Source organism: Leuciscus leuciscus (assembly GCF_965113295.1).
Source record: "Leuciscus leuciscus genome assembly, chromosome: 6".
Taxonomy (NCBI): Eukaryota; Metazoa; Chordata; class Actinopteri; order Cypriniformes; family Leuciscidae; genus Leuciscus; species Leuciscus leuciscus.
The window spans coordinates 11,448,625-11,475,805 of NC_138730.1; the positions used below are offsets into that span (position 1 = coordinate 11,448,625).

Here is a 27,181-nt window from a genome sequence, read left to right on the forward strand (position 1 = left end):
CTTGTGGATTAAGTAATTTTTTTGTGTATTTAGTTTGCAAACATCAGTCAAGCTTGGGTGTATACTAGCTTTCTCTTATAAAAAATGTACACAAAGTCAGATTCTTCTAATAATTAGGCTAGTGTTACAGTTCACATTCCTGAAATATTTTATTTCTCAAAGAAACCTCTTTAAGCCTCATGCTACCACCAAAAAAAAAAAAGTTTTTTAATGTGAGTGTTTATATTGGCATATAGAAACCATATATGAACTCTGTTGTCACTGTCAAAGATCATTACACAATGGTGACTAGTAAAAAACATGAGGTTTCAGATATGCAATCATAGCTTCAAATCTTTTGCAGTAATAAATCATAAGTGTCCATGATTTTCCTCTTTTGGGGACTTGTGTAGGTTACTAACACAAAGCATGGGAGAACACGTCTTGATATTATTGCATGTTAAATTTATTTGTTACCAACCCTTGATGTGAGGATCATGTCTCTTATTAACTCCTGTCACCATTACAAACTGGAGATGAGTGGGACTGAGAGTGTGCGTGTTTATTTATCGCCTTAGTGAAGTTACATCAATATTTCTACTTGATTTGTTTCATTTATTCAAAAAACAATTTAATCAAGGCAGGAGAAATGGTTTCAATGTCGCGTCCTGCTGAACATCCCTGAATCTCAAATTCATCTGGACAGCATTTCTGATTGCATGAGAAACTCTCATCCTCAAAAACCATCAACAGATCTATGTGCAGTAAAAGACAATACATCCTAAACTGTGTTAATGTTTGCCTTGCAATGGGAGTGCATGATTTGTGCCAACCATAATATCTGTATGCATTTACAAAATCAATTTTACTGTTCAGCTTGTGTTCATAATTTTGCATATTTTTTGGGCTTATGCAGATCATGGTGACATTAATACTTTTCTGTGTTTGATTTGAATCATATTTTCTTTAACGTTATGATACAGTATGATAAACATTGCTGTGCTGTGTTGGGTTGATAATATCCAATGTAAAATCTGGGTCAGCAAAATGAGTTGCGAACCATTGACGCATAGCAGGCTTTTCCATCATTTAGGACACACAGCCTGCCTTCTGCTTGTCTGATGTGAACTCGCGTCTCCACACCCCCACCTCATCTCAAAACTGATTAGAAAATGCCTGCTAACACCACTGACATACTACTTGAACCTTATAATAAAGGTTAAGTACCCAAGCTATGTGCATTTTGATATATACAATATAGACCTTAAAAATTCTGTGTAATAATTAGACATTCTTTCAGCAGGGATACTTCAAATTGATCAGAAATGACAGTATTTTACATTGTTACAAAACAATTATATTTCAAATAAATGATGTTTAAACTTGATCTGACATGAGGTGACACCCTGCACTTTTAATGAAGAGGTTACAAATGTAGTTGTGCTGGTCCTAACTCAGAAAAATGCTTTCAGATGGTGAATCATTTCCTTGATTGTATCCCATTTAGCCCCATTTTCTGTGAGAATATTCCCCCGTTGATCAGCCCTCTCCATCACTCCCATTTCCATACAAACATGTCATTTGAATTGTCTGCACAACACAATGCACAAAAGGTTAATCACAGTAAAATATCAAGGTAAGATGGCTCTCTTTTTCTGACCCTATTTTTCAGGGTCCTGTCACTTTGCTTGTTCTTGTTCTTCGTTTTGTGACAGAGGCACATCATATACAAGCAAAATTCATGTCTTCACAGTAAAACAAATGAACAGCAGAAAAACTTAAATTAAAGGAATAACTTTATACTTTAGGCTGTTTGCTAAGTTTCGAGAATAACTTTCTATACATTTTAAAATACCAAAGTTTGAAGATTAACTTATGACTGCCAATGAAACCAACAAACTCTAATGAATTCTTTGCACTCTCCAAGTGTTTTGGTGCGCAAAGTCTTTCACTGCCGCTTTAATGTCGATGCTGTGAGCATGGGCATCAATACTCAGAAGAGCTAAACTAGATAGTCTTTTTTGTGACATTGTGTTCCAGAGAAATGTCTTGATCACTTCCAGTATCGAGAATGAACTTTCAGCGTTTGCAACCATTACAGGTAAGCAGGGGCGGACTTGGTGAAAAAAATATTTCTCTAATATGAAATATTGACTGTAGCTGTGGATGGATTGAATTTATATAAATTCAACTACTTTACATAAAAGGAAAATTTCAACCAAATATATTATTGACATTCTACAGAACATTAGTTCAGTAAACTTTTGTAATGTCTCGTTTTGGTTATGAAAGTGCTGCAGTTCAAGGTTCCTTATATGACTTTAGGGGGACGTTCTATTTGGGGTATTTTATGGTCACATAGCAAACGTTACAAAGAGGACATTTGGGACGTTAACAGAACGTTCCCATACGGTTCTCTGTTGGTCATATAATAACGTTCACCGATATGACTTTAGGGGGACGTTCGATATTGGTTATTCTATGGTCACACAATAACGTTACAAAGAGGACATTCGGGACGTTAACAGAACGTTCTCGCATGGTCCTCTGTTGGTCATATAATAACGTTCCCAATGTGACTTTAGGAGAACGTTCCATACTGGTTATTATATGGTCACACAACAACATTACAAAGAGGACATTCGGGACGTTAACAGAACGTTCCCATACGGTCCTCTGTTGGTCATATAATAACGTTCCCAATGTGACTTTAGGAGAACGTTCCATACTGGTTATTATATGGTCACACAACAACATTACAAAGAGGACATTCGGGACGTTAACAGAACGTTCCCAATACGGTTCTCTGTTGGTCATATAATAACGTTTCCGTTATTACTTTAGGGGAACGTTCGATATTGGTTATTATATGGTCACACAACAACGTTACAAATATGTATGAAAGCATCAAATTAATGAAAGCAAATATGTATTAAATGTACATCTAATTCATGAACATATTAAATAATAAGTATTAAACTTAAAAATAATAACATTAGTTAACATGCTAGCCAATTTATTAGGTCCTCTCTGCTAATTCTGTGGGTAGGATTTGATCTTTTTTTACTTACAAATAAAAACTATGACTTCTAAAAACCTTAAAATCTAAAATCTAAAAACCTTGATGTGTGCATAATCCCTTATTAACAAATAGACATACAAAACAATACAATGTCATAGATCAAGGCAACATGAAAATAAGCGATGCATAAGTGATGCAGTTACATTTTTCACCACAGATTTAGCCTACATTGGAAAATTGTGGAGTTTTGTGGAGCTCTGTGTCACAGTGTCTAGTTTGTGTTTCCCCAGGTGTCCACTAGAGGTCTCTTCCCCATACTGTCACCATTCACTCTGGAACTGCATTTCCCTTAATCCTTTGTCTGTTCTCATCACTCGTGATTGCACTCAGCTGTTCCCGATCACATTGTTAGTTTCTGTGTATATATACCCTGTCTGGTCAGTGTTTGTCATGGAGTCGTTGTTTAAATGTCACCAACACTTCTGAAGTCTGTTTCCTTGCCTGTTCTTGTTTTGGTTCTTGTTTATTTATTTATTGGACTGCTAAAATGGATTTTGACCCCTGCATGGATGACTACGAGTTGGATTGCCCTGACAATAAATATGCTACATTTGGATCCACCTGTTTCTCTGTGTGTTCCCGTGACACTCTGACACTGTCTCCTAGCCTACATGCTGAAGTCGTGCGTTAAATTTGAATATATCAAGCGCACTTTACGACTTGATATAGTCTAAAAATACTTACCAACATTGCTGCAGAATGGTGAACACATTTTTATTATTTTCTATATAAATGTCTATAGGGATCTCCCAGTCACGTGACCCCTAGCCGCGTGTCAGCCATTTTGACGGAATACTATTGCACAAGCGCACATACATGAGAATGCGGATTATCACGTTTTATTGCTGCGAATTGATTAAAATAATGAATAATGGTCACTGTATAATTATCTTGAGCCTGCTGAAATGTTCCTATAAATATATTTTCTTTCCAACTGTGCAATCTTAATAATAAATAGGCTAAATATATTTATCCACTAAGCTGCAGCAGTCTATGCTCGTCTTCCCATTAAGTTTTTTTTCTCTTTCTGACATTTCATACCTGTTGTTACATTTTTTTTTAAATTAAATTGACTATAAAAAAGATTGCTTGTGTGTGCTGGTGTTCATTCCAGTCTTTTAAAATAGTTGAATGAATGAATGCTCGCGAGGTGCCTGTAACGATTTTAAATAGGCTAACGTTAGGCTATTTAATCAATAATGTACACAGGGTAGAGGAGAACGACAGTCAACTACTTTGAATATTATAGCATTTGGGGCATAAACATGTAAATAGTGAAAAGACTGACATTGAAAAATGACACAGAATGATTAAAATTTAATATTTAAATATTTAATCCAAATAAATGTTCGTGGTTCGCACTGATGTTATTCATTTGTTCTCACACACTTCAGCGTCGCGGTCACTGGCCACTATCTATTATTAGCGCAGCGGCTGTCAGCTAACTCTTCACGTCATGTCATCATAAAAAGAAATATACAAGAGGAAGATAAAATAATTAGGAATCATAGATCTATATGAAGCACCACGAGTTCTTTTTACAGGCATTAAATGTGTAGAAAAACTTCCTGACATTGAGTTCGGTGACATTTACAGCTACCTTATTCACTTCCCATCACGCTACACCGGAGCTTCATTAAAAGCATACACAAGCTTAGCAGGCTATCGGTATCACGAGTCCGGATGGGTCAGCAACTCTTTGATTTGGACGCCAGCGGGGAAGGTTGGTAAATAGATGAATATTTCGCGACGAGCTGTATTATCACCAGCGGTTTAGCATTTTCTATTCCGTCAAGATGGCTGCTCCAAATGGCGTGACGTCACGCGGGACGTCCCTATACATTTACGTATAATGATAATTTACGTAAATGTATAAACAATACATTTGTTTTACTTTAATATACATTGTGTGGTAATCGCTTTAGAAAAGCAATAAGGTACTCAAGGCTAGTGCTGTCTCGTGAATAAGTCACATCTGAAGGGGTTGCAAGCACTCCGGTTCGCGTCGTATTCACAATACAGCACACCCTCTCATACCTTATTGCTTACATGTACGACGCTGTCTAGACCGGACGCGTATGGAACGCTAAAAGGCTCACAATGTGCCACTTTCCTACCTCGTTTTGTTAAAAAAACGGCGTAAAAAGCGCTGTTTGAACGGCCGGGACGCCGCTTTTTACGCCGCCAAAAAGCGAAACGCCGTAAAAAGCCATAGACAGTAAAAGAAATGGACTCAGCGACCCCATTGGATTCAATGGAGAAAAGTGAAGTCAATTAGAAGCTCTCACTTCCTGATGGCTGACCGTACTGCGCAGACTCAAACTGAGCTTGACGACATAGATGTGACGTGAGCAACCTGTCTGTCTTCTAGTAGCTGTGCCAAGAGAAATCTGAATCATTCCCTTCCGAAACTTGCAGAGACGGAGAGTGTGAGTAGGAGGTGTCCATGAGCTAGGAGCAGGAGAAACTTTTACTAAGTATTCTGATGAATTATTTTGTCATTTTTCCTCGACGTCCCCCCGATTGCCTGCGAGCTTCTCCTCCTGTCCATACGGTAATTCTCTACTGTGCGACAGAGAGTCGCGTGGTTATGACGCAATCGTTAGCCTATTTTTACAAAAACTGCTTCTACGGGGCCATAACGTAAGATACAAGGTAATGGAGCCTTTATACATTGTCGTGTTTCTTTAGAAATAAATAATGGACAAATGTAGTCTTTAAACGCCTCAGATGTAAAGTTATTCGCTGTCAAAGTGACGCCAAAATGAATGGGAGTCAATGGAATGTTAACAGCAGGTGATGGTCTGCTAATCAATGGCGGCCCCCGGGGAAGCTTCAGTTTTTTCCGAAACATTGGCCCCCTGTAAAAAGCGGCGTGGAATTGTGTAAACAACGGCGTATTTTTCGTCGGTCCAGAGGCTCATGTATATGCTCATGTAACGGCGCTTTTTACGGGGCACAGTGTCCCCGATGACGCGTATCATAACGCGTCACAAGACGCGTAGTGTTAAATGATAATGATCTCCACCCTGTCTTTTCCAAAGCCAATAAATTTGAACTGGTATCACCCAATCAGTAAAGAACAAGAACAGACCACATTAATCCAACCCAGCACAAGGATGAGCTTCCATGCCTCAGCTCACTGAATGTATACAGTATACTGAATGTTGCTGAAACTGAGAGAGATGGTTTAACTCACTGCTAAAGTTACCGCCTTGTAAGGCAAGTCTTTAGGCATATTTTATTTATCATTATAATAGGCCCACTTTAATCTTTTATTTCTCTATGTTCTGTTACCGCACATTCTCTGTGTTTTTTCATCTGATTATTTGTAAAGCACTTTGAATTGCCACTTTATGCATTGTGCTTTATAAATAACCTTGCCTTGCCGCTACTCCCCTTACACATTTGTTTGTTAGACAATGCCATTGCTTGGGAACAATGACTGTAGACAGATAAATTGTAGCTTATACAGTCGTATTGTTTCCCCCAACATATATTAACATAATAGAACTAATCCAGTTGATTTGAAAAGCACAATCCAAACATAACGCAAGATCTCCACTAGGTGGTACTCACACACTACCAACATTACAGCCCTGTGTTCGTGGACAAATGTGGGCACAGAGGTCTCAGGTGTGATCCAAATTATTATTATTTTTTAAAATAAATGTTATATCACTATCTTCGATAAAATAAAAACTTTCATCCAGTAAGTTCTGAGAACCAAAACCTAAAAATGTGGTGACTTTGTTTTGCGACATCTGGTGTCTTATGTTGGTATAAAATTAACAAAAAAGTAATAATATCAATAGCCACCAGATGGCTGTGGTACTCAATGGCTGCATATAGGCTGAACTCTAAAAAACACTGTTTTAACAAATTTAACCTCTTAAGTTTTTTACTTAATCACAAGTAACAATGGTCATTTAAAAATATATATATCTGTGTTAGGTGAGACTATAAAAAGATGCTTAGACAAATATGACCATGCTATAAGGAAAATACAAAGTAGTAGATCATGTGTTTGTTTGTGTGTGCATGGACAGGTGGTTGATTTGAACATAAAAAAAAAGTTCAGTCATTGGCTTATTCAATTCTTTTTTTTGTATGTGTGAGTGACTTTTTATATATATATAAAAAAAAGCAGCTCTGTAATAGGCTCATTGAATGCTTTGTTTGTGTGAGTGTGAGTGTTTGCCACATTGAGAATGTTGTACAGGATCACCCCTCATTTGTGTGTATGTATGATATGCATTGTGTTGGATCTATTGATTTTTATTTGACAAAAAAAAAAAATGCTCTGAATTACAGTTTTTCCCATTCATTCCTATGGGTGCCCATTTTTGTCCACGAAGGCGGGATTAAGGATTTTTTTTTTTCACCCACTTAACATTGTAGAATAGAGTAAAAAAAAAAAAATTGTGTGTTCAGGTGGCAAGCGTGGGAAAAGTCACCAAGTCTTGTACCGCTCAGATTATGGAAAGTATTTTAAAAAAAAACAAAAAATTTAAATGATTTTGCCCACATTTGGCTCCAGCCGCCCCTTTCACGCAGGCTGCAGGACCACCAGGTCAGGCTCCAGCCGTCCGTTTCACGCAGTCCGCAGGACCACCAGGTCAGGCTCCAGCCGTCCGTTTCACGCAGTCCGCAGGACCACCAGTTCAGGCTCCAGCCGTCCCTTTCACGCAGGCCGCAGGACCACAAGTTCAGGCTCCAAACACCACGTTCAGCCTGGCTGCAGGTAATTTATTTTATTATTGATACTGCAGATAAATAGAAACTAGGGGTGGGACGAGACACTTAACCCAAGAGACGAGATAGGGTTTGCGAGATAACTCTACGAGAATCTAAGGGCCTTTCCGAAATTGCTTGCTACCTTCCGTGTGCGTTCATGCGGAGGGTCCGCCACATTGAGTGACATCCGAAACCAATGAGGGTGGAGTGGTAGTGGGTTGTTAAACCCTCAAATGCAGAGTGAGCACCGATGTTGGCTTGTTGAAGGTGTGTAACACCCTTTGCTGCACGATGGGCGACATTTCTTTCAAATGTGAGTTCCGTGTGACTTCGCCAGTAGGATTTTTTTAACTCCGAAACAACAAATGGGGACTCGACTTGAGACTCTTCCTCAAAACACTTCAGACTTGACTTGGACTAGAGGTGCAGGACTTGTGAACAATGTTTATTTTTGGGAAATGTCTGATGAGCTTGCTGTTATTCCCCTTCCTCCGTTATAACCTGCCTACATAACACAGCTACGTATCAGCTGCGCGCGGCCACGCGTGAGAGGACAACAGACACCGGCAGCTGCTGTGCCATTCATCATAAACTTTGGCTTTAAAACTTCATACAACAAGGCCCAAACAAAGAAGCGCTGAACACAAAATAGGTTAGTAACCTGAGGTTAGTAAACATGTTTAGCTCAGCATTGTCCATCTAACGTTAGCTTGCTTCTTGCTTTAGCTACGACATACGGGAGGTTAAGTCCGACTGTCATTTGTCATGAAAAGATGAATGAGCGTTTGTTTACTTGCCAAACTTGTGGTAGTTGATTAACGTAATCTTTTACGTCCCGCTGGCTGCCATCACGTTAGTTAACGTTGGCTGCAAACAGGTTACGACCAGAGTTCACTCCGTGACGGAGTGAAAGTGGCCAGGGTCTAGTTTCGTAAAGGCCCTTGTCAGTGCAGCCCTCAGTCATTCTGTGCTGGTCTCAGATTAGTTTCTCCTGTAGATCAACTTATTTAATATCATCCCTGCTGAGTCCTGATTTTAGTCTTCCCTCCTCTTTTGTGTCTTTGTTTGGGGAAGTAACCTCTTTAAATGTACATGTGGCACCTTTTCACCTCAGTAATAAATGATGAATTTTAACTCAGTATCTCACTTGGTCCTGGTTACATTCTGAATCACACTGAATCAGAACCGTAGTAATGTTATCCTGGTGTTGTGGCAAAAATAATAATTAAACAGTAATCATCACTGCATAAGAGACACCAAGAATCAAATCATATTTTTAAAGATATTTATTCTCTTGCAAGAGGCTTAGTCACAAAATCACAGCAGCTACCCCGTGATGTGAGCAAGACCTGACACCCAGCCCAGGAAATTCCCTTCTTATACTCCTTCTTCAAGGTCTTTCCTCTGTAGTTTTCCACTCACCCAGCATGGCCAAATCTAGCTGAACCATTTGTCTTACTGTGTGTGTCTTGCTTACGCCAGGTCCACAAACATACATATATCCTGTTCACATTCCACAATATAGACATGTGACACATTACTTTGCAATATATGTTGAAGATCAATGGAAATCAAATTTTTCCATTACAATTCCCCCTTTTTATCATTCTCTGATAAACGATTGGTTTCATTAACACTACATTAGTACTGATTATAACAACTTAAAACTCATGCTTGTTTATAATGCTAAGAAAACTCATACACGATTATAATTTCACTCAAGATCAAACTCATAAATGATTATAATTGTTTCAAGTCTTTACATCACAGTTATACTCTTCATGTCTGATTTTCGTATACCTGATCGTATACTTGAACCTTCTACTTGAATCTAAAAGATTAAAAGGAAAAAGCTTAGGCTGTTTTTGTAAGGATAGGCCCTTAATTTTATAGCAAGCAAGTAAAGCTTTATCTGAAGCCGGGCTGAATGAATAAGCACTGTTATTGCACCCCCGACCTAGGTCGGACCCTCAGTCACCTCAGTATAAACAAGAAATAGTATCGATTGTATTAGTAGGAAAAACATGTCAATCAGCAGCCATATCACCCTGTAGCCCAAGACTGGATGCCCACTGAAGCTAAGCAGGGCTGAGCCTGGTTAGTACCTGGATGGGAGACCTCCTGGGAAAACCAGGTTGCTGCTGGAAGAGGTGTTAGTGAGGCCAGCAGGGGGCGCTCACCCTGTGGTCTGTGTGGGTCCTAATGCCCCAGTATAGTGATGGGGACACTATACTGCCAAAAGAGCACCGTCCTTCGGATGAGACGTTAAACCGAGGTCCTGACTCTCTGTGGTCATTAAAAATCCCAGGATGTCCTTCGAAAAAGAGTAGAGGTATAACCCCGGCATCCTGGCCAAATTTGCCCCTTGGCCTCTGTCTATCATGGCCTCCTAATCATCCTCATATACTGATTGGCTTCATCACTCTGTCTCCTCTCCACCAGTAAGCTGGTGTGTGGTGGGCGTTCTGGCGCAATATGGCTGCCGTCGCATCATCCAAGTGGATGCTGCACATTGGTGGTGGTTGAGGAGATTCCCCCCTTCTATGTAAAGCGCTTTGAGGTCTCAGAAAAAGCGCTATATAAATGTAACAAATTATTATTATTATCAATTCAACACCCCTAGTTAATTCAACAAGCCATATAGAAATAAAAAAAATAAAAAGTAGATAAAAATCCCTCATTTCAAACCCTGTCCTTGTACGCCACCTCGTAACACGGATGACTGCTGCTTTTAACCCTCTTTACAGTACATATCATCGTCCTCAGAAAATAAGAAAAATAAGAAAAGAAAACATACCCCAGTTCACCACATTTCACTATAGCTTCCGCTACTTCCATCATCTTTACATTTGTGTTCACCATTATCATCATCAGGATAGACTGTCATTTTCACCAATTGAACAGACATCCCTGCTCTCACCAGTCTCTGTACTGAGCTGGAAACACATTTCATAATACATGGCAAGCATAACAATATCGCCAATCCTACTGCTAAAATTGGCAGTACGGTTTGAATCACCCAGTATGCCCACCCTCCCCAGAGAGTCATGAACCAACCAACCCATTTGTCATTCCCATACTTCACATCATTGAATAGATTTTCTACTTTTCCTGAAAACATTTGCACCAATCAAATCATTAGATCTATATCAATACTAAGCCCTAGTTTGATTTAATCAAATAAAATCATCAAAATCGTCACAAAACAGATTCTTCTGCTAAACTTAAAGGGATATATTCCCTTTAAATGTATGATCTGAACTGCCTGTAGCATGATTTCTTTTAACATCTCTATGTCTATGATTTTCAACTAAAACACTGTGCCTTACTATAAATAGCTTATTATCACTTATGACACAGGCCCAGATAACAGCTTTTTAGTTGACATTGAATGAGAGAGACTCTGAGGCATTCAGGACTGGTACTCTGCACTCTCATCAACTTTTATCATAGTTTCATTTTACTTTCTTTTCGACTCTAGCCCAACTTAATATATTTGCCAGAATTTACATGTATTTTCAAACAACCACCTTTTATATTTGTCTTTTGCCCACATCCGGGAATTTAGACATTACAAATTTCCACTCAGATCGTGTCTCTGTCGCACTGGCCGTTTCAGCCACAGCACACACCATTATCAGATAAGCAAACTGTTTCAGCCAATCACAAGCTTATCTTTTGAAAGCAATCAGCTTCTAGTTCTTTCATGGTCAACACTATTCCTCCATGTTCAAAACACTAACAAGCTGTTTGTTTAATCAGATGCCTTTCTACACATTTTACATTTAGCAACTGTTAATCCAGTAATACTGCTTCTGCTTATTTGATCAATTCACTTATTCTTTAGACGAACATTTTGATATCGTCATTTAAACACTGATCTACTTTCAAACCCACATTAATACCAGAAATTTCTGTTACTTTCACATTTTCTCACCTTCTGAGTGGCCATTTACAATTACTGGCTAAATAGCCCTGCTGACCATAATTACAACACTCTCTGTCATCTGGTGGGTTCATGTGTCAGCCTCAACAACAGCAACAGACATCTTGCCTATAGTTTGATCATTGAGCTTGCAAACGGCTCCAACTTAATGCACACCCTTGAAGCAGTGTGTCCCAATCAGGAATGTAAACAGAGCTACTGATAAGCAGTTCTCTGTATTCTTTTACAGTCCACCAGTGGCGGATTCAATCACAATAGCAGAATCATAATCTTCATCATTATCATTGTTTTTGTTTAACTTGAATCACATTTGTCCAAGGAAATGATCCCCGACCCATAATTACATTTACTTGCTTTTTATAATCATCGGAAGCAATACGAGGCTAAAAATAAAATAAAAATCAGTTTCTTTCTTTCTTTGTAGCCAGTCAAGTTGTTGTTAAAATTTCCAAACATAATCAAAACCCTGACTACCCATTTTCTTAATAATTTCTGCACATTTCTTTGAAGTCAGAGCTTCAGAGAACAGCTGCTTACAGCGTTTGCTCTCTTCTGTCTCACTGTTTGTTTCAGGACTCTTCATAAAGTATAAAATTTGTACTATATGTCATCAATTTCATTAAAACTGGTTTGTTCTGGTCTGCAGATTCAACTCAATGTTATCATTATTTTCTCAGTCCCACTTATCTCTGCTGTTTCACAAAACCCCAAATATTATATTACTCATATCTCAATCCCTAAATTGCACAGACAGCCATTATAGCTGCTTGCTCCTTCAACTCTTGTTATGAAAATTCTCTAGACATCATTATTTTACCACTAAAATATATAATTGTTCCCCATTCTGCTTAATAAAACTAATTTGTTCATTCCTCATCTTTATATCACTTAATTTGACTTAACAGGTGTTCATAAATAGTTCCATAAATTCTATCAGAAATGTTATTTTCATAACATACATTTTCCTTTCTCATCTTTCCCTCTTTCCCTACATGCTAGTTCCTTCTGCATCCTTTTCCTTTCTTTTCGCTCTGCCTCATCTAACCAGTACACGATTGTTTGCTTACAATCCACACACACGTCTCTCACCGCTGTCAGCCTAGTGACACTTAACATCCCCTCCCTTGGAAAACCATGGTACTTGATCAACTTCTTGCATGCATTTTGCCCTTAACTCTTTCATTTGACAGAAAACTGGTGTATAAAAATTATCGAGCTTACTGTGAGATGACCCCATACTGGCTGATTTCTATCTCCCCTGGATTTTCCTTCGACACGTGTCTTACCAATCTGTCAGACGTCTCAGACAGATCCGATTTTTTTAACCCAAAATTGGCCAGGTCTGCACTTTCCAGCGCTCGATTGATTCCGGTTCACCAAATTAATCAGGTGTGGCTCTTCCGTCCACTTTTTGCCTCACGGTAACTTTCTATACCCGCACCAAGGAAACAGTCTCAGCCACCATGGTTCACTCACAGTCATACCAAAATTACACCACCACACAAAACAAATTTGACTGTCTCTTACCAGAGATGCTTCTGTTGCCACCGGTTTCTTTCTGATTCCAGTGGAGTCCCTCCTGGCCCTGATAGCAGTTTGCTCTTCTCTCTCAATTTTGCGAGGTAAGACTAAAGCCTGGTGCTTCAGGATGATCAATCATCAATCCGCTTTACTCAGGACCAGAAGAAACTGCCATGGAATCCCAACTTCTGACACCAATTGTTGTGGCAAAAATAATAATTAATCAATCATCATCACTGCATAAGAGACACCAAGAATCAAATTGTATTTTAAAAGATATTTATTCTCTTGCAAGAGGCTTAGTCACAAAATCACAGCAGCTACCCCGTGACGTGAGCAAGACCTGACACCAGGAAATTCCCTTCTTATACTCCTTCTTCAAGGTCTTTCCTCTGTAGTTTTCCACTCACCCAGCATGGCCAAATCTAGCTGAACCATTTGTCTTACTGTGTGTGTCTTGCTTACGCCAGGTGCACAAACATACATATATCCTGTTCACATTCCACAATATAGACATGTGACACATAACTTTGCAATATATGTTGAAGATCAATGGAAATCAAATTTTTCCATTACACTGGCAATTTAGAACAGATTGCTGACGCAGGGGGATATAACCCTGTATGCGCAACATCATTCTGACATCAAGTCACGCAGCAAAAGAAGCATTCTATTCTTTCTTAGAACAAACAGGATCACACAGGAACAGATTGATATCTGTGCATGTAATGCACATAAAATAATTCTGATTTGCCACTCATTCACAGGACCACCAGTCCAGGCTCCAGCCACCTCTGGTAGCCATAATCCTGAGGATATGAGGTTTGTTTGTCTTGGTTTGAAATATTCATGGTAAATTTGCCGAAAACAGTTTGTGTGCTGTTGGCTAATCCCAATATCTGAACTGCCTATCCTAATCATCATATTGCATCTTCTGTGGGACATAGGCAAGACTTCTACATGGACTCCTCTGAATCAGAAGTTGAAATTCTCTCCATTCTCCAGTCAGGTGCAACAGCCTCAATGTATGCAAATGTGGGATTTTATCTAAATTTGTATACCCTATATGGCCTGATTATGCATGTGTGGTCATTGTTTTATTTTCTGTGTTCTCAGGATGTCAGATGTTTGGCTGACATTTTGAAACACTTTCAAAATGACCATCTAGATCTCAGTTCCATTATCACAGTCATTGCCAGGCGCAAAAACATTCTTCAGAGTGCATGTGTTGCTCTAAGCAGGAGCTATTTTGCCTGGCATAAACTGCCACATATCGAGTTTGTTGGGGAGATGGCAGAGGACTACGGAGGTCCAAGAAGAGAGTATTTCAGGTTAATTCAAAATTGTATGCATCCTGCTCAAAAGGTTATGGGATCATTGGTACCTTTTCAGATGTACCATATATGAGATGTTTTGTGTTTCTGTTACAGACTGCTCATGATTGAACTGCAGGAAAAGATGGGCATTTTCCAAGGAAGACCAGGGCGACTGCTTTTCAGCTATGACCAATGGGCATTGGCACAAAACAAGTTTTACACTGCGGGAAAGCTGGTGACCTGGTCCATTATCCACAATGGACCAGGAATCTGTTGCCCGAACAAAGACCTATTTCTGCTCATGTGTGGCCAGAAGCCTGAGATGACCTCCTTTGATCTGGATATTTTCCTGGAAGAGGAGTTGGAGATTAAACTTGAAAAGGTACCTTAATAGTTTCTATATGTTATAGTCTTGTTTTAAGAGTTTGCTTTATCACTTGCATTACAATCTTGAAACATTGTCTAAACAAGTTCTGTCCACAGTAACCTAAACTTATTGACTGGTCTGCTCAGGTTGTGAGATGCGGTACCAATGAGGAGCTAGAGGAGCTCAAATGCACATTGGGGGACTGGATAGCTGACTGTGGTGTGCCAAACATTTACACAGCCTCTGTCAGGGACCTGCCTACAATTCACGGGCAAATTGTTACTCATTACTTGTACCACAGGTAATAAAACAAAACAAAAAGGGATGGGGTTTCAAGCACACATGAAGTAGTGGTCTACTGTACTGCATAGCTGGATTTTGAACACAGTGCTTCAAACCAAACACTTTCATGGAATTTCATTGTCTTCTGTCATGTAAATTGTAGGAGTTACTGAATATTAACCAGTGAATATTGTAGTCATGTTGACAGCCATACTGTTTGGGACGATTTACTACTGAATTTGTTATTGATATGAAAATATTGATATTAATTTATGTGTTAAGGGTGGCCAGTATGGGCCAACAGTTCATTGCCGGGATGAATTAATGTGGCCAGATGTGGGAGATAGTGGCGATGAACTGGAGAGAGTTCCTCCCACTTTTCACAAACGCGCAACAGAAACTCTCCAGGAATGACATCAGGAACCTCTTCACAATATCCTGGAGTCCACAGGGCAGCAACCACAGAGAACAGGAGGAGGAGACTGTCTTCCAGTGGGAGTGCTGGCTGATGTCCATTCAAGGTGTGTGATACGAGCTGTTTGTAGTAATTTAATATTTTCTATGCAATGACTTTAGTGTTTTTCTGCTACCATAGAAAAATTATGATCTTGATAGTAATTTTTAAGAGGCACTGCATTCATCTTTCTATGTATGGATCCCTCTCACACACACCTTGGAAACCACTGAATAGTGAATGTACATTCTCTTGAAGTTCTTGCATACAACTATAACTAGTTCCTTTAACGGCCATGTGATTGTACTGTATGTGTGTCAGCAGAAGAGGACATGGATATTTCTTTCGAGGTCTTGCTGGTGTTTGTGACGGGGGCCGATTCTGTCCCCCCTCTTGGGTTCCCGCAGAAATTCCAGCTTGACTTCTATAATCAGGAGGATGGGAGCTGCCGCATTCCTTACTCCTCAACATGTAGCCTTTGCCTCTTCCTCCCGAGAGGGGTTACAGAAGAAGAGGAGTTCAAAAGACTTATGTTCCTTGCCCTGAAAGGGTCTCTTGGTTTTGGAAAGGTGTGATGGAAAACAAAAAATTTGAAGTAGGCATTGGCTTGTTTACATCAATAAAATGTTTTGAATGTGTGCATTTGAATCTCTTTTTTAAACTAGCATGATAAACAAATAGAATTGAAGAAGTGTGTGTGATGAGCTTTGGTGATTTATATTCTGATGCTGTTTATCTACATTTCGTAGCTAAAATAAACAATGTAGTCCAATAGCCTACTTATGTTTAGTGATGGTGTGTTAGTGCCACGTAGAGGTTTGATTAGGTTAATGAAAGGAGCAACAACTCAGATGTAGTTTATTACTTTAATATGTTTTAGGATTAAATCAGAAAAGCATCCCCATATGCATTAAACTGCCTCATAAAATCACCTAATCTTGGTTTCACTTAGACCGAAGCACAATAGTGAAATCTAAAAAGATAGGATCTGGACTGTTTGCTTATGAGTGTGGAAAGTGAATGAGACCTAGCTGTGGTAGGGCTGCGCCTTTCCACAGGACAGGAAGTCCATCCACAATGTCATGAAGATGGCTGAAAAGATAATGCTCTTCAATGCTATTTGTGGAAAAGTTGTACCAGACCAGGTTTCAAGGTGCATCATGTTGGATGGACACACTTGCTTTTCTGCAACTCCTGTGGTCTGATCGCCCGTTCTGCTGTGCTGCCAAGACCTGCAGATTCAAAGCTTCTATAAACAAGTGCATTTGCAGAACAGTCAGTAGCACACACCAACCAACCCTTCTTTCTCAAGCTTGCAGATGTTGCACCTTAAAGCAAGCACAGTCAGTATATTAATGTTGGATCGGTTCTATTCGGTTAATAAAATAGATGAAAACACAAGGTTTGGCTGCCTACAACTTAAGTTTACCGATTGCCATTCTAATAGAAAACAGACTGTACAAAAAGATAAAAACCTCTCTCAAATAACAGGATGTGAGTGGTTGCAAACCCACGACCCACAGAGACATGCCTTACAAGGCGGTAACGTTAGCAGTGAGCTAAACCAGCTCTCTCAGTTTCAGCAACATTCAGTGAGCTGAGGCATGGAAGCTCATCCTTGTGCTGGGTTGGATTAATGTGGTCTGTTCTTGTTCTTTACTGATTGGGTGATACCAGATCAAATTTATTGGCTTTGGAAAAGACAGGGTGGAGATCATTATCATTTAACACTACGCGTCTTGTGATGCTTTATGATACGCGTCATTGGGGACACTGTGCCCCGTAAAAAGCGGCGTCACAGGAGCATATAGAGAGTCGTTTTTTTCGCCGCCTCCGGACCGACGAAAAAGAAACCGTTGTTTATACAATTCCACGCGCTTTTTACGCCGTTTAATTTTTTGCTGGCGTAAAAAGCGCCGTCCTGGCCGTTCAAACGGTGCTTTTTACGCAGTTTTTTTAACAAAACGAGATAGGAAAGTGGCGCATTGTGAGCCTTTTAGCGTTCCATAGACGCGAGTGGTGCAACGCGACCCGTGAAATCCCCAACAGCACACGGATTCCCCATCCTATTTCTGACTTAGTCCCTGCTCTTTGCAACAGTCGCTTCAAGCACTGTGTTGCATCCTGTCTGTGTAGACACGGTGGCATGCTAAATCATTTTACACAAAATATACTTTAAAACAAACACCAGAGACCGCTTAGACAAATGTCTCACGTGCTGAGAACGCTAACCTAACATATGAACACAAAATCATTCATGTTTAAGAATCACTTACCTCTGGGCGATTCATGATCAGAGTCAGAGAGTGGCAACCTCTTGAACCACCACCACATTCGCGCTGGAAAACTACTGCAGTCCTGTAACTGGCCGAAATGCTCTATTCGACTTTTCTGAGATCCTCTACTCTTCCATGTGGATGACCTGTGACCTACTTTCTGTAAGATCTGGATTTTCTGTATTTTTAAAACGGAATATTTGAAGTCTAAGAATTCAGAACAAAAAAATTGCTGTTTGAAAATACACGTCTATAAAATTCAGCCATAAAAACATTTCAATTCGTTAAATTTCAAATGTTCAATATTCGTTCAAAGAAATCAAATTCAGAACCATTTAAAATACCACATAAAATTCATTTTTGTTAGATTACACTTGTAAATAATTCAAATTTACACAATTCAAATTCAAATCATTTTGTCATATTTTCACATAGATCCATATTTTTACTACTGAATTATTAGCTATCATACTAGCTCTACAGTGGATCGAAGAAGTTCAACCAGAAAGAACTGTGATATGTAGTGACTCAATGGCTGCTCTAACCAGTCTACTAAGTGGTAAATCTGAAGCTAGACAAGACTTAGTATTTGAAGTTTTACAAAGTTTGTTTAGAATAAGGCAGTTATGGATAGAGGTAAATTTCCTCTGGGTGCCTGCATATGTGGGTGTGAATGGAAATCAGGAAGTAGACTTGCTAGCTAAGAAAGCATTAAATCATCCACAAATAGAAATTAAGTTAGCTTTAAGTAAAGCTGAATTCAAGAGAATTATAGCGTTTTAAGTAAGAAATGGCAAAAGTTATGGAATAATGGGTCAAAAGGAAGACATCTTTTTCAGATTCAGGAGTATGTTGGAAACGAGAGAAAAAGACTTGGAAATAGGAAGAAAGATGTCATTATTTCAAGACTAAGAATTGGACATACAGCATTAAACCATAGTCTTTATAAAATAGGTAAGCATGAATTGGGAAAGTGTGACAAATGTGGAGAATTCGAAACCGTGATGCATATTCTTTTTGAGTGTCCTGCATTTGAAAGGAGAGATTTCAATTTAATACAAGAATTAGGATGGTTGGGAGTTAATAATTTCTTTAAAAGTATTGTTAGGAAACGGGTCAAGGCAATAAAGAGTACATGAAATATAATTTAAATAGGCCTACCTGAAAAACACAGCAACAATAGGATCTAGGAATGTGTTGTTGTTGTTGTTGTTGTTTCTTCCAAAAAACATACTCCACACTCCAGATCAGTAGGTGGCGGAAATGCACCTTTTTCGTTGGTTTGCCAAACCGCCATAAAACACCAGAAGAAGAAGAGGCTTAATTTGCCCATCCCAAACAGGGAACAGGGAACAGGGAACAGGATCGCGAAAACACAGATATCTTCCTTCCTTACACAGAACAACCTCTTGGGCAACAATCAGTCTGGTTTCAAAAGCGGACACTCAACTGAGACTGCCCTGCTCTCAGTAATTGAAGCTCTGAGACTGGCAAGAGCAGCTTCCAAATCCTCAGTTCTCATCCTGCTGGATCTGTCAGCTGCCTTTGACACAGTTAACCACCAGATCCTCCTGTCAATCCTAAAGATGAAGGGCATCTCGGGAACCGCACTCCAATGGTTCAAGTCTTACCTCTCAGGTAGGTCCTTTACGGTATCATGGAGGGGTGTGGTGTCTAAGACCCAACATCTAGCTACTGGAGTGCCTCAGGGCTCAGACCACTTCTCTTCTCCATCTACATGACATCACTAGGATCTGTGATTCAGAAACATGGCTTTTCCTATCACTGCTACGCTGATGACACACAACTCTACCTCTCATTCCAGCCTGACGATCCAACGGTAGCTGATCGTATCTCAGCCTGCCTGACAGACATTTCTGGCTGGATGAAAGACCATCACCTTCAACTTCAACTACTCGTGGTCCCGGCCAACCCAACACTTCATCACAACTTCACCATTCAGCTAGACTTGTCATCCATAACTCCAAGGTCAGCCAGGAACCTTGGTGTAGTAATTGATGATCAATTGAACTTCACAGACCACATTGCTAGAACTGCCCGGTCATGTAGATTTGCCTTGTACAACATTAGGAGGATCAGGCCCTTCAGAACATGCTACACAACTCCTTGTCCAGGCACTAGTGTTATCCAGATTGGACTATTGTAACGCTCTCCTGGCTGGTCTTCCAGCTTGCACGGTCAAACCTCTGCAACTGATCCAGAATGCCGCAGCTAGAGTGGTCTTTAACGAGCCGAAGAGAGCACATGTCACTCCTCTCCTCACAAAATTGCACTGGTTGCCAGCTCCCGCTCGCATCAAATTCAAGTCACTGACGTTGGCCTACAGAACAACCACTGGCTCTGCTCCCTTTTACTTAAACTCATTACTTCGGACTTGTACCATCCAGAAACTTGCAAGCGAACAACGTCTTGTGGTGCCATCTCAAAGACGCACAAAATCTCTTTCTCTGACCTTTACCATGACTGTTCCCTGCTGGTGGAATGATCGGCCTAACTCAACCAGAGCATTAAATCATCCACAAATAGAAATTAAGTTAGCTTTAAGTAAAGCTGAATTCAAGAGAATTATAGCATTTTAAGTAAGAAATGGCAAAAGTTATGGAATAATGGGTCAAAAGGAAGACATCTTTTTCAGATTCAGGAGTATGTTGGAAACGAGAGAAAAAGACTTGGAAATAGGCTGAGTCCATAGCCACTTTCAAGAAACGGCTGAAGACACTTCTTTTTCGACAGCACTTGATCCAGTAATACTAACACTTTCTCTTCTCTTCTATTCTATAATAAAAAAATTAAAAAATTACTGCGTTAGATTAAACTGAGAAGGGTCATAGCACTTGCATATTGTTGTCCTACTGTTAGTTTAACTGCTTCTATTGTTCTCATTTGTAAGTCGCTTTGGATAAAAGCATCTGCTAAATGAATAAATGTAAAGGGACCAAAAATGCAGTGGTAACACTATCAAGACTACGCAACGAAAGCAAAGGAGAACAGCTTAAATAGGCAAATACAAACAAGCTAATGAACCACAGGTGGAAGAAATCAAATCCTAATGAGTCTGTGCAATGGATTATGGGGGATGGAGTTCATGATGAGATAGCACAGGAGACGGCAGGAGTGCCCTCTGGTGGCGATCATGGGCACTACAGCTGGTGGATGTGACAATGAAAATTGCATTTATTGATGCCAAATATATAAACCTGGTAGTGTGTCACAAAAATGTATTTTATCAGTAACTTACTATTACAGAAACCCTACCTAATTTATGTATGACTGACAAATATGCATCACATACGTTTATTAGTTTGCTTATGTTAAAACTTATTTTGTATGCAATTCAAATACATAAATCTTAAACTCAATTTACTGCAAATGCTTAAACCTGGGACATGTGAATGCTTTCAGCACCAAGGCCAGATCACAGATTGGGACCTGAGCGGTTGAGATGAGCTCAGCATGAGGGGCGAGGAAGACAGACACATCTTCATGGACGTCATCCAGGTGGTCATCATGACTATGATTCTGAATAGATGATGCATCACTCTGCTTATATGTCCTTTTCTTTCTTGACAGTGCTGCTGCTGTTGTAATCACATTGTTTTTCATTACTGGAAGATGCTTGGGTTGTGATTGTGTGCATAATTCTGCAAACAAACAAAGAAACAAACAAAGAAATAAATTAAGCCGTCAACTGGAGGTAATTTATCCTCATGTCACCAGGTAAGCTTATTACTGTAAATTAATGTTTTTGAGTTTAATACAAAATTAAACCAGTTAGGGTTTTTAATGTACCTAATTGAAATTAAATAAATAAAAATATTATATATTAAATTAAATAAACCTAATTTAAATGTGACCACATGAAACACAATTATAATTTATTTAGGTTTCCAGACAAATTCACAGACTGTGATGATTCATTTCCACAACTATGTCAGAGTTATGAAAAGGGTCAGGGGCACCAAGGAATATTAGTCTGAATTTAATTTGGTCACTTTAATGGGTCAGAATTTCTAAATAATATATGTTATTGTTTGCATTACATTTTGACAAATATCCTACAACTCTTCACCAGATACATGCATAAATAAAAAATTACACATGCAGAACCGCAAAAATAAAAAAAAGTGGTGATAGGTGTTAAATAATAAATAAACAATACATTAATACAAGTTATTAACTATATTATTAATAATGTAATTTATTATTTAGGCTGGATGATTGTTGTACACATAGTAATGCCAAAATGATAAGATAAGAATAAAATAATAATAATAATACTACAATGAATTACACAAATAGAACCGAACAAATGGTCATATTATTTCAAGCTTTTTTCCCCACGCCTATAAATCTGCTTTCTTGTACTACAATATTTCCCATAATCCCTTGCTCCACGGAAGAGCACGGTTTACGACAGCTGAGCCGATGCGGATGGAATACGTATATTTATCTCGGTGACAAATCAGTACGGATGTAATGATATACTTTAACAGTGGTTTATTTAAGTGGGGCAGTAGAGTTATTCAGAACAGTATCTGCTGAGGGAATTCACATCATCTGAAACGCGACGAAGACCGCTTCAAAACAAACAGCTGAAAGTTGCATACGGATGGAGTTCATTAAAGAGGAGAATAATGATCTAAGAATTTCAGAAGCATGCAAAGCGAAAGATGAAGAAGATGCTGAGGAACAAAGAGGTTGGTGTCCATTCAATCATTAATCACTGCCGAGGAACAATAACGTAAAACAATTAAGCAATTGCTCATAACGTTGTAGTTACTTAACATGTTTGACAGCATTTACGTGACAGAAGTGCATGACAGAAGAAGCATTTTGCAAAGACTTAGGAAAGTTGGTTTTATATTCGCACATTCGCGGACTTCCGCGTTCAATAACTCGTGAACTAAAAGTTGTTACTACACAAATAACACCTAACACATAACTACACATATAACACCTGCAGCTACAACCTAATTTTCCTCAAAACGAGCTTTCCTTCGCAGTGGAAAAAATACATTGATCTCTATGCGCAGGCTGCTGAGAAGGGACCGTCTGCAAAGTGCAAAACCCGAAAAGTGTTACTACAATATATTAAAAAACTTCACTGTAATTCTCTGTATTGTTGAGATGACACATCACTGCTGTCCTGCTGGTTATATAACAAGACTTTGTTTTGGATAAATGCAATACAATTGTATAATTGTATAACAATGTCTGATTTGGCAACAAATTGAGTGTTACAAGTTTTTGAATATTTTTCATAATAACAAATCATAAAAATAATGCAACTTTTTTTTTACCCAAAATAAGTGTAGTAGTATAACCATCAGGACAGTAGTGATGTGTGAACTGAATTCAGTGACACTATAGTGTGTGTTTTTGACTGTTACTGACTGGTCCCTTCGGATCTGTCTCTCAGCCGGCCAAGTAAATTTAATTTTAGCTTTGATATTTGCTGCATATTCACCGAGGCTGCTTTAGGGACCGTACAGTACACACATTTTTTATGTAAAACTTACAATAATTCACCAAAGGGATATTCCAAAGGTTGTAGAATGTTCCTAGTGACCTGACTGACTTACTACAGGTGAGATATTGACAATACCACCCTTAAGGTGATGATACACAGGGCAACGTTTTGAGCAAAGTTGTTGGGCAATCTTGCCGAGCGATTGTTGCTTGGGCACTTTCACATTGAAAATGGGCAATACATTTCTATCTGGATAATTTAGATGGGTCGTGGGCCTTGTGTCTCATCTGGTTGCCCGTTGACGGCAACATTGCCCAGCAACATTGCTTAAAAAGTTGCCCTGTGTATCATCACCTTTACTGTATACAGTAGGCCTATACAAATATTTGTTATGAAAAATGTAAAGAATTTACCAAAAGGGGTTTTCCTTCTTCCAAATGTTTTTAGTATTTTTATAGTGACCAGACTGACTTAGTACAGGTGAGATTTTGCCAATACCTCCCTTACTGTACGTTATACACGTGTAGTAAGTCAGTCTGGTCACTAGGAAAGCACTACAACCTTTGGAACATGAAAAAACACTAGGCGAATTACTGTAATTTTTCCATATGGATTTTTGTGTACTGTATGTACAGTAAGGGAGGTATTGTCAAAATTTCACCTGGAGTAAGTCAGTCTGATCACTAGGAAAGTACTACAACCTTTGGAATATATAAAAAACACTATAGGTGAATTACAGTTTATTACATAAACATATGTGTACAGTATGTGCAGTGAGGCAGGTTTCCTATCCCATCATTATAATGCACTTTTTATTGTTGCTAAAGGACAATCAATAGCATTAGAACACATAATGTGAGAGATATTTGCTGGTACAGCTGCAGTTGGCTAAAATGTAGTTGTCTGTTTGCACACAATGAAAAAATATTATCCCTATCTTGGTTACCACACTACATTGGACATTCAGTGGACATTCGCAAGTTAGTATGCCATTAAAACAATACTTGCCCATTTTGATCGATTGTGGAAATTGTAGTAGTTGATCATCTTTGTTGTCCATATCATGTAGCTTCTTAGAATTTGCAAAAATTAGCTTTATTGCACATATAATTGAAAAAGTTCTTAAACGCAAATATAAAACCAACTTTACCTAAGTTTAGCAAAGCCACTGCTTTAGCCTTTAAAGCTGCATTACGTTTTCTGCCAATATGAATTAATTGTTTTTTGTATGGCAAAACTTTGACCGCAAAACATGTTTGCATGGTCAGACGTAGAAAACCCCTGCAGTGCTGGAGCTGAAAATACAGGAAGGTGTGTTTGTTGAAGCTGAAGTCTGCAGGAAGGTATATCTTCAGGCTATTAGGTTAAGTTTTATTTGTAGCCTACCAGGGGGTTTCAGTCTTTCAGGTGCCACCCACCCATGGACCCTCGAGCATCCTGGAGCGAGCCCCATCCTAAAATTGAAATGGCAGCTATATTAAAGGTGCTCTAAGTGATGCCGGGAGTGTTGACATTCGAATTGTTGTCAAACAAAACGGAGGCTAGCTAGACCCTCCCTCCTCCTCATCCCGTCTCCTCCCTCCTCCCCTCCCTTCCGGCATAAAGGAAAGTCAAAGTAATCACTAAAAACAAAGTTAAGTTTTACTGATACTTCATTCAATGTGTAATGTCACCAAGTTAGATAAATGCTTTTATATATTGCAGAACAGAATGCAGAAAAAGAGAAACATTGTCTTAAAATCGTTTCGCCACCTGAGGTTATAACTATAACTATTAGTTCCCATACAAGGACGCAATAATAGCAAGATAACGTTAGCTTCGCGTTTCCCAGTGAGCATAAACAATGGCGGCGGCGTAAACAAATTTAGTCAAAGTTGTCAATAGCCTATAAATGAACATTCAAATCCATAACAAACCGTGGGTGAAAACAGTCATTCACACAAATTGTCGCCCTACTGTGAATTTGCTTGATCATTTACAATAGAGATTGATCGCTAGCTGAAACATATATGTTGTATTCACCAAAGCTAACGCTGACTGCATAGTTCTAGCTAATTACATCCTTGTGTTGGTTTGGCGAACATGAACGTCAATTTAGAAAGAAAAATGGATTTACCTGTTCTGCAAAAACAGAGCAACTGAATGTCGGATTGGAAGCCCTTCTGCCGGCGGAGTTCTCGCCACCTTTCGAAGGTTTTTCCGATGTAAATTCGGGACTTTGCGCGTTCCTTATCCTTGTCCCTCTTCTTTGCAATTTGTTCATCGGAACGTCGTCTCTTTAGTCGTGTGTCGGCCATCATTCAAACTTCCCTCTTCATGCTTCTCTCTCCTCCACACACCCCCTTCATGTGCACGCGCACTAACCCCCAAACCACACCCCTCAAATACTTCTTGTCGGTGATTGGCTGGAGCACTGTTTGTTGTGTTTCGTGGTGGGGGTGAGCTCAGTTTGTTTTTGTTGCCGTTTGTGGAGCCTGTGGTGTCTACAGAGACCGCGTTTTTTTACAGTGTGTTCAGGGGAAAGGCAGCTAGCGGATAGTGAGGAGATGTTTGCTGTATGTGACAAAAAATGTTTTGGCCTAAAAAACGCGTGACATCACTTAGAGCACCTTTAAGTAGCCTAAAAAGACCCAATTAATACTGTGGAATAATTAATACTATAAATGTGTAAAATATTTAGTTTCTATGTGTGTTATATTAAATACATGTTTTATTAATATATTTGTGATCAAATATTTTAAAATATTTTTCAGATAATTATCAAATGTATTTATTATTTAGGCTATCAGATAAAAAAAAAATGTATAAGTGATTTAGTCAGTTTAAACTTATTAACTGATTAATTGAATTTAAAACACTAGGCTACTTAAAAAAATATAGGTTTTATTTATTTATTCATTTATTTATTTAGTTTTAAATGTAACGTTTAGAAGTTTCAAATGTTTTTATTTATCTATTTAGTTAAATATAATTATATTTATTTATTCTTATTGATTTGTCTTGGTCTACTGTATTTATTTATTTATTTATTATTTATTTATTTATTTAAAATATACATTATTTCTATATCTAAGTATTTAATTTATTTAGTTAGTTCAATATTATTTTTATTTATTTATTTTTACTTTTATTTTACACTGCTTTTCTCCAAACCTTTCCACTGACCCCCTAGCACTCCCTTGCAGTCCCTGGTTTGAAAACAAAATGGTGTAGACATTTTCTCTCAGAAATTAATGGTAAATTTCAGAAATAATCAGGGGCGGCTGGCCAATAGAGGGCGCTAGGGCCAGATCCAGCACGGACAGTACTGAGGGATATGAAGCACCTGTCGGAGAAAGTAACAAAACAGTTTGAGTTCAATTTCAAATGCAAATAGAAAGTTTGTGCAATTTGTTTGTTTTTCTGTAAGAATCCCTCAACCTTTTAATATTGGCATTAAATAATTACTTACTTTTTCACAGAGCACTGGTATCCTGCAGTTTGTATTGTGTTTGGGAGGTGATTAATAATAATAATGTTTTTTTATTTTATTTATATAGTGCCTTTCCAACACCTATGGTCGCTTTACAAAGATAGGTTAAGGCATTGGTTCTCAAACTGGGGTACGTGAGGTGACAGAAGTACCGCGAACAAAATGCTGAATTTTGCAGTTCATTTATTTCTACCCCACCTTAAAATAACATGAGCACGTTATTAAAATAATACTGAGCATGTATTTCTATCAGGTAAA

At 38.7% G+C, this 27,181-nt stretch overlaps 1 protein-coding gene across 2 annotated transcripts in view; it reads left to right on the top strand.

Annotated features, from left to right (window-relative positions):
• Positions 1-22,352: 22,352 nt before the first annotated feature.
• LOC309501618 (uncharacterized protein) overlaps positions 22,353-27,181 on the top strand; it is a 46,951-nt gene continuing 42,122 nt past the window's right edge. Inside the window, exon 1 of one of the 2 annotated variants that reach the window (XM_082173758.1) lies at positions 22,353-22,678. Coding sequence is in view for 1 of the 2 variants with exons in the window: in XM_082173756.1 (XP_082029882.1) it covers positions 22,591-22,678 (88 nt within the window). In the remaining variant the exon portion in view is untranslated. The remainder of the gene's footprint in view (positions 22,679-27,181) is intronic. The other variant, XM_082173756.1, reaches the window with a different exon arrangement.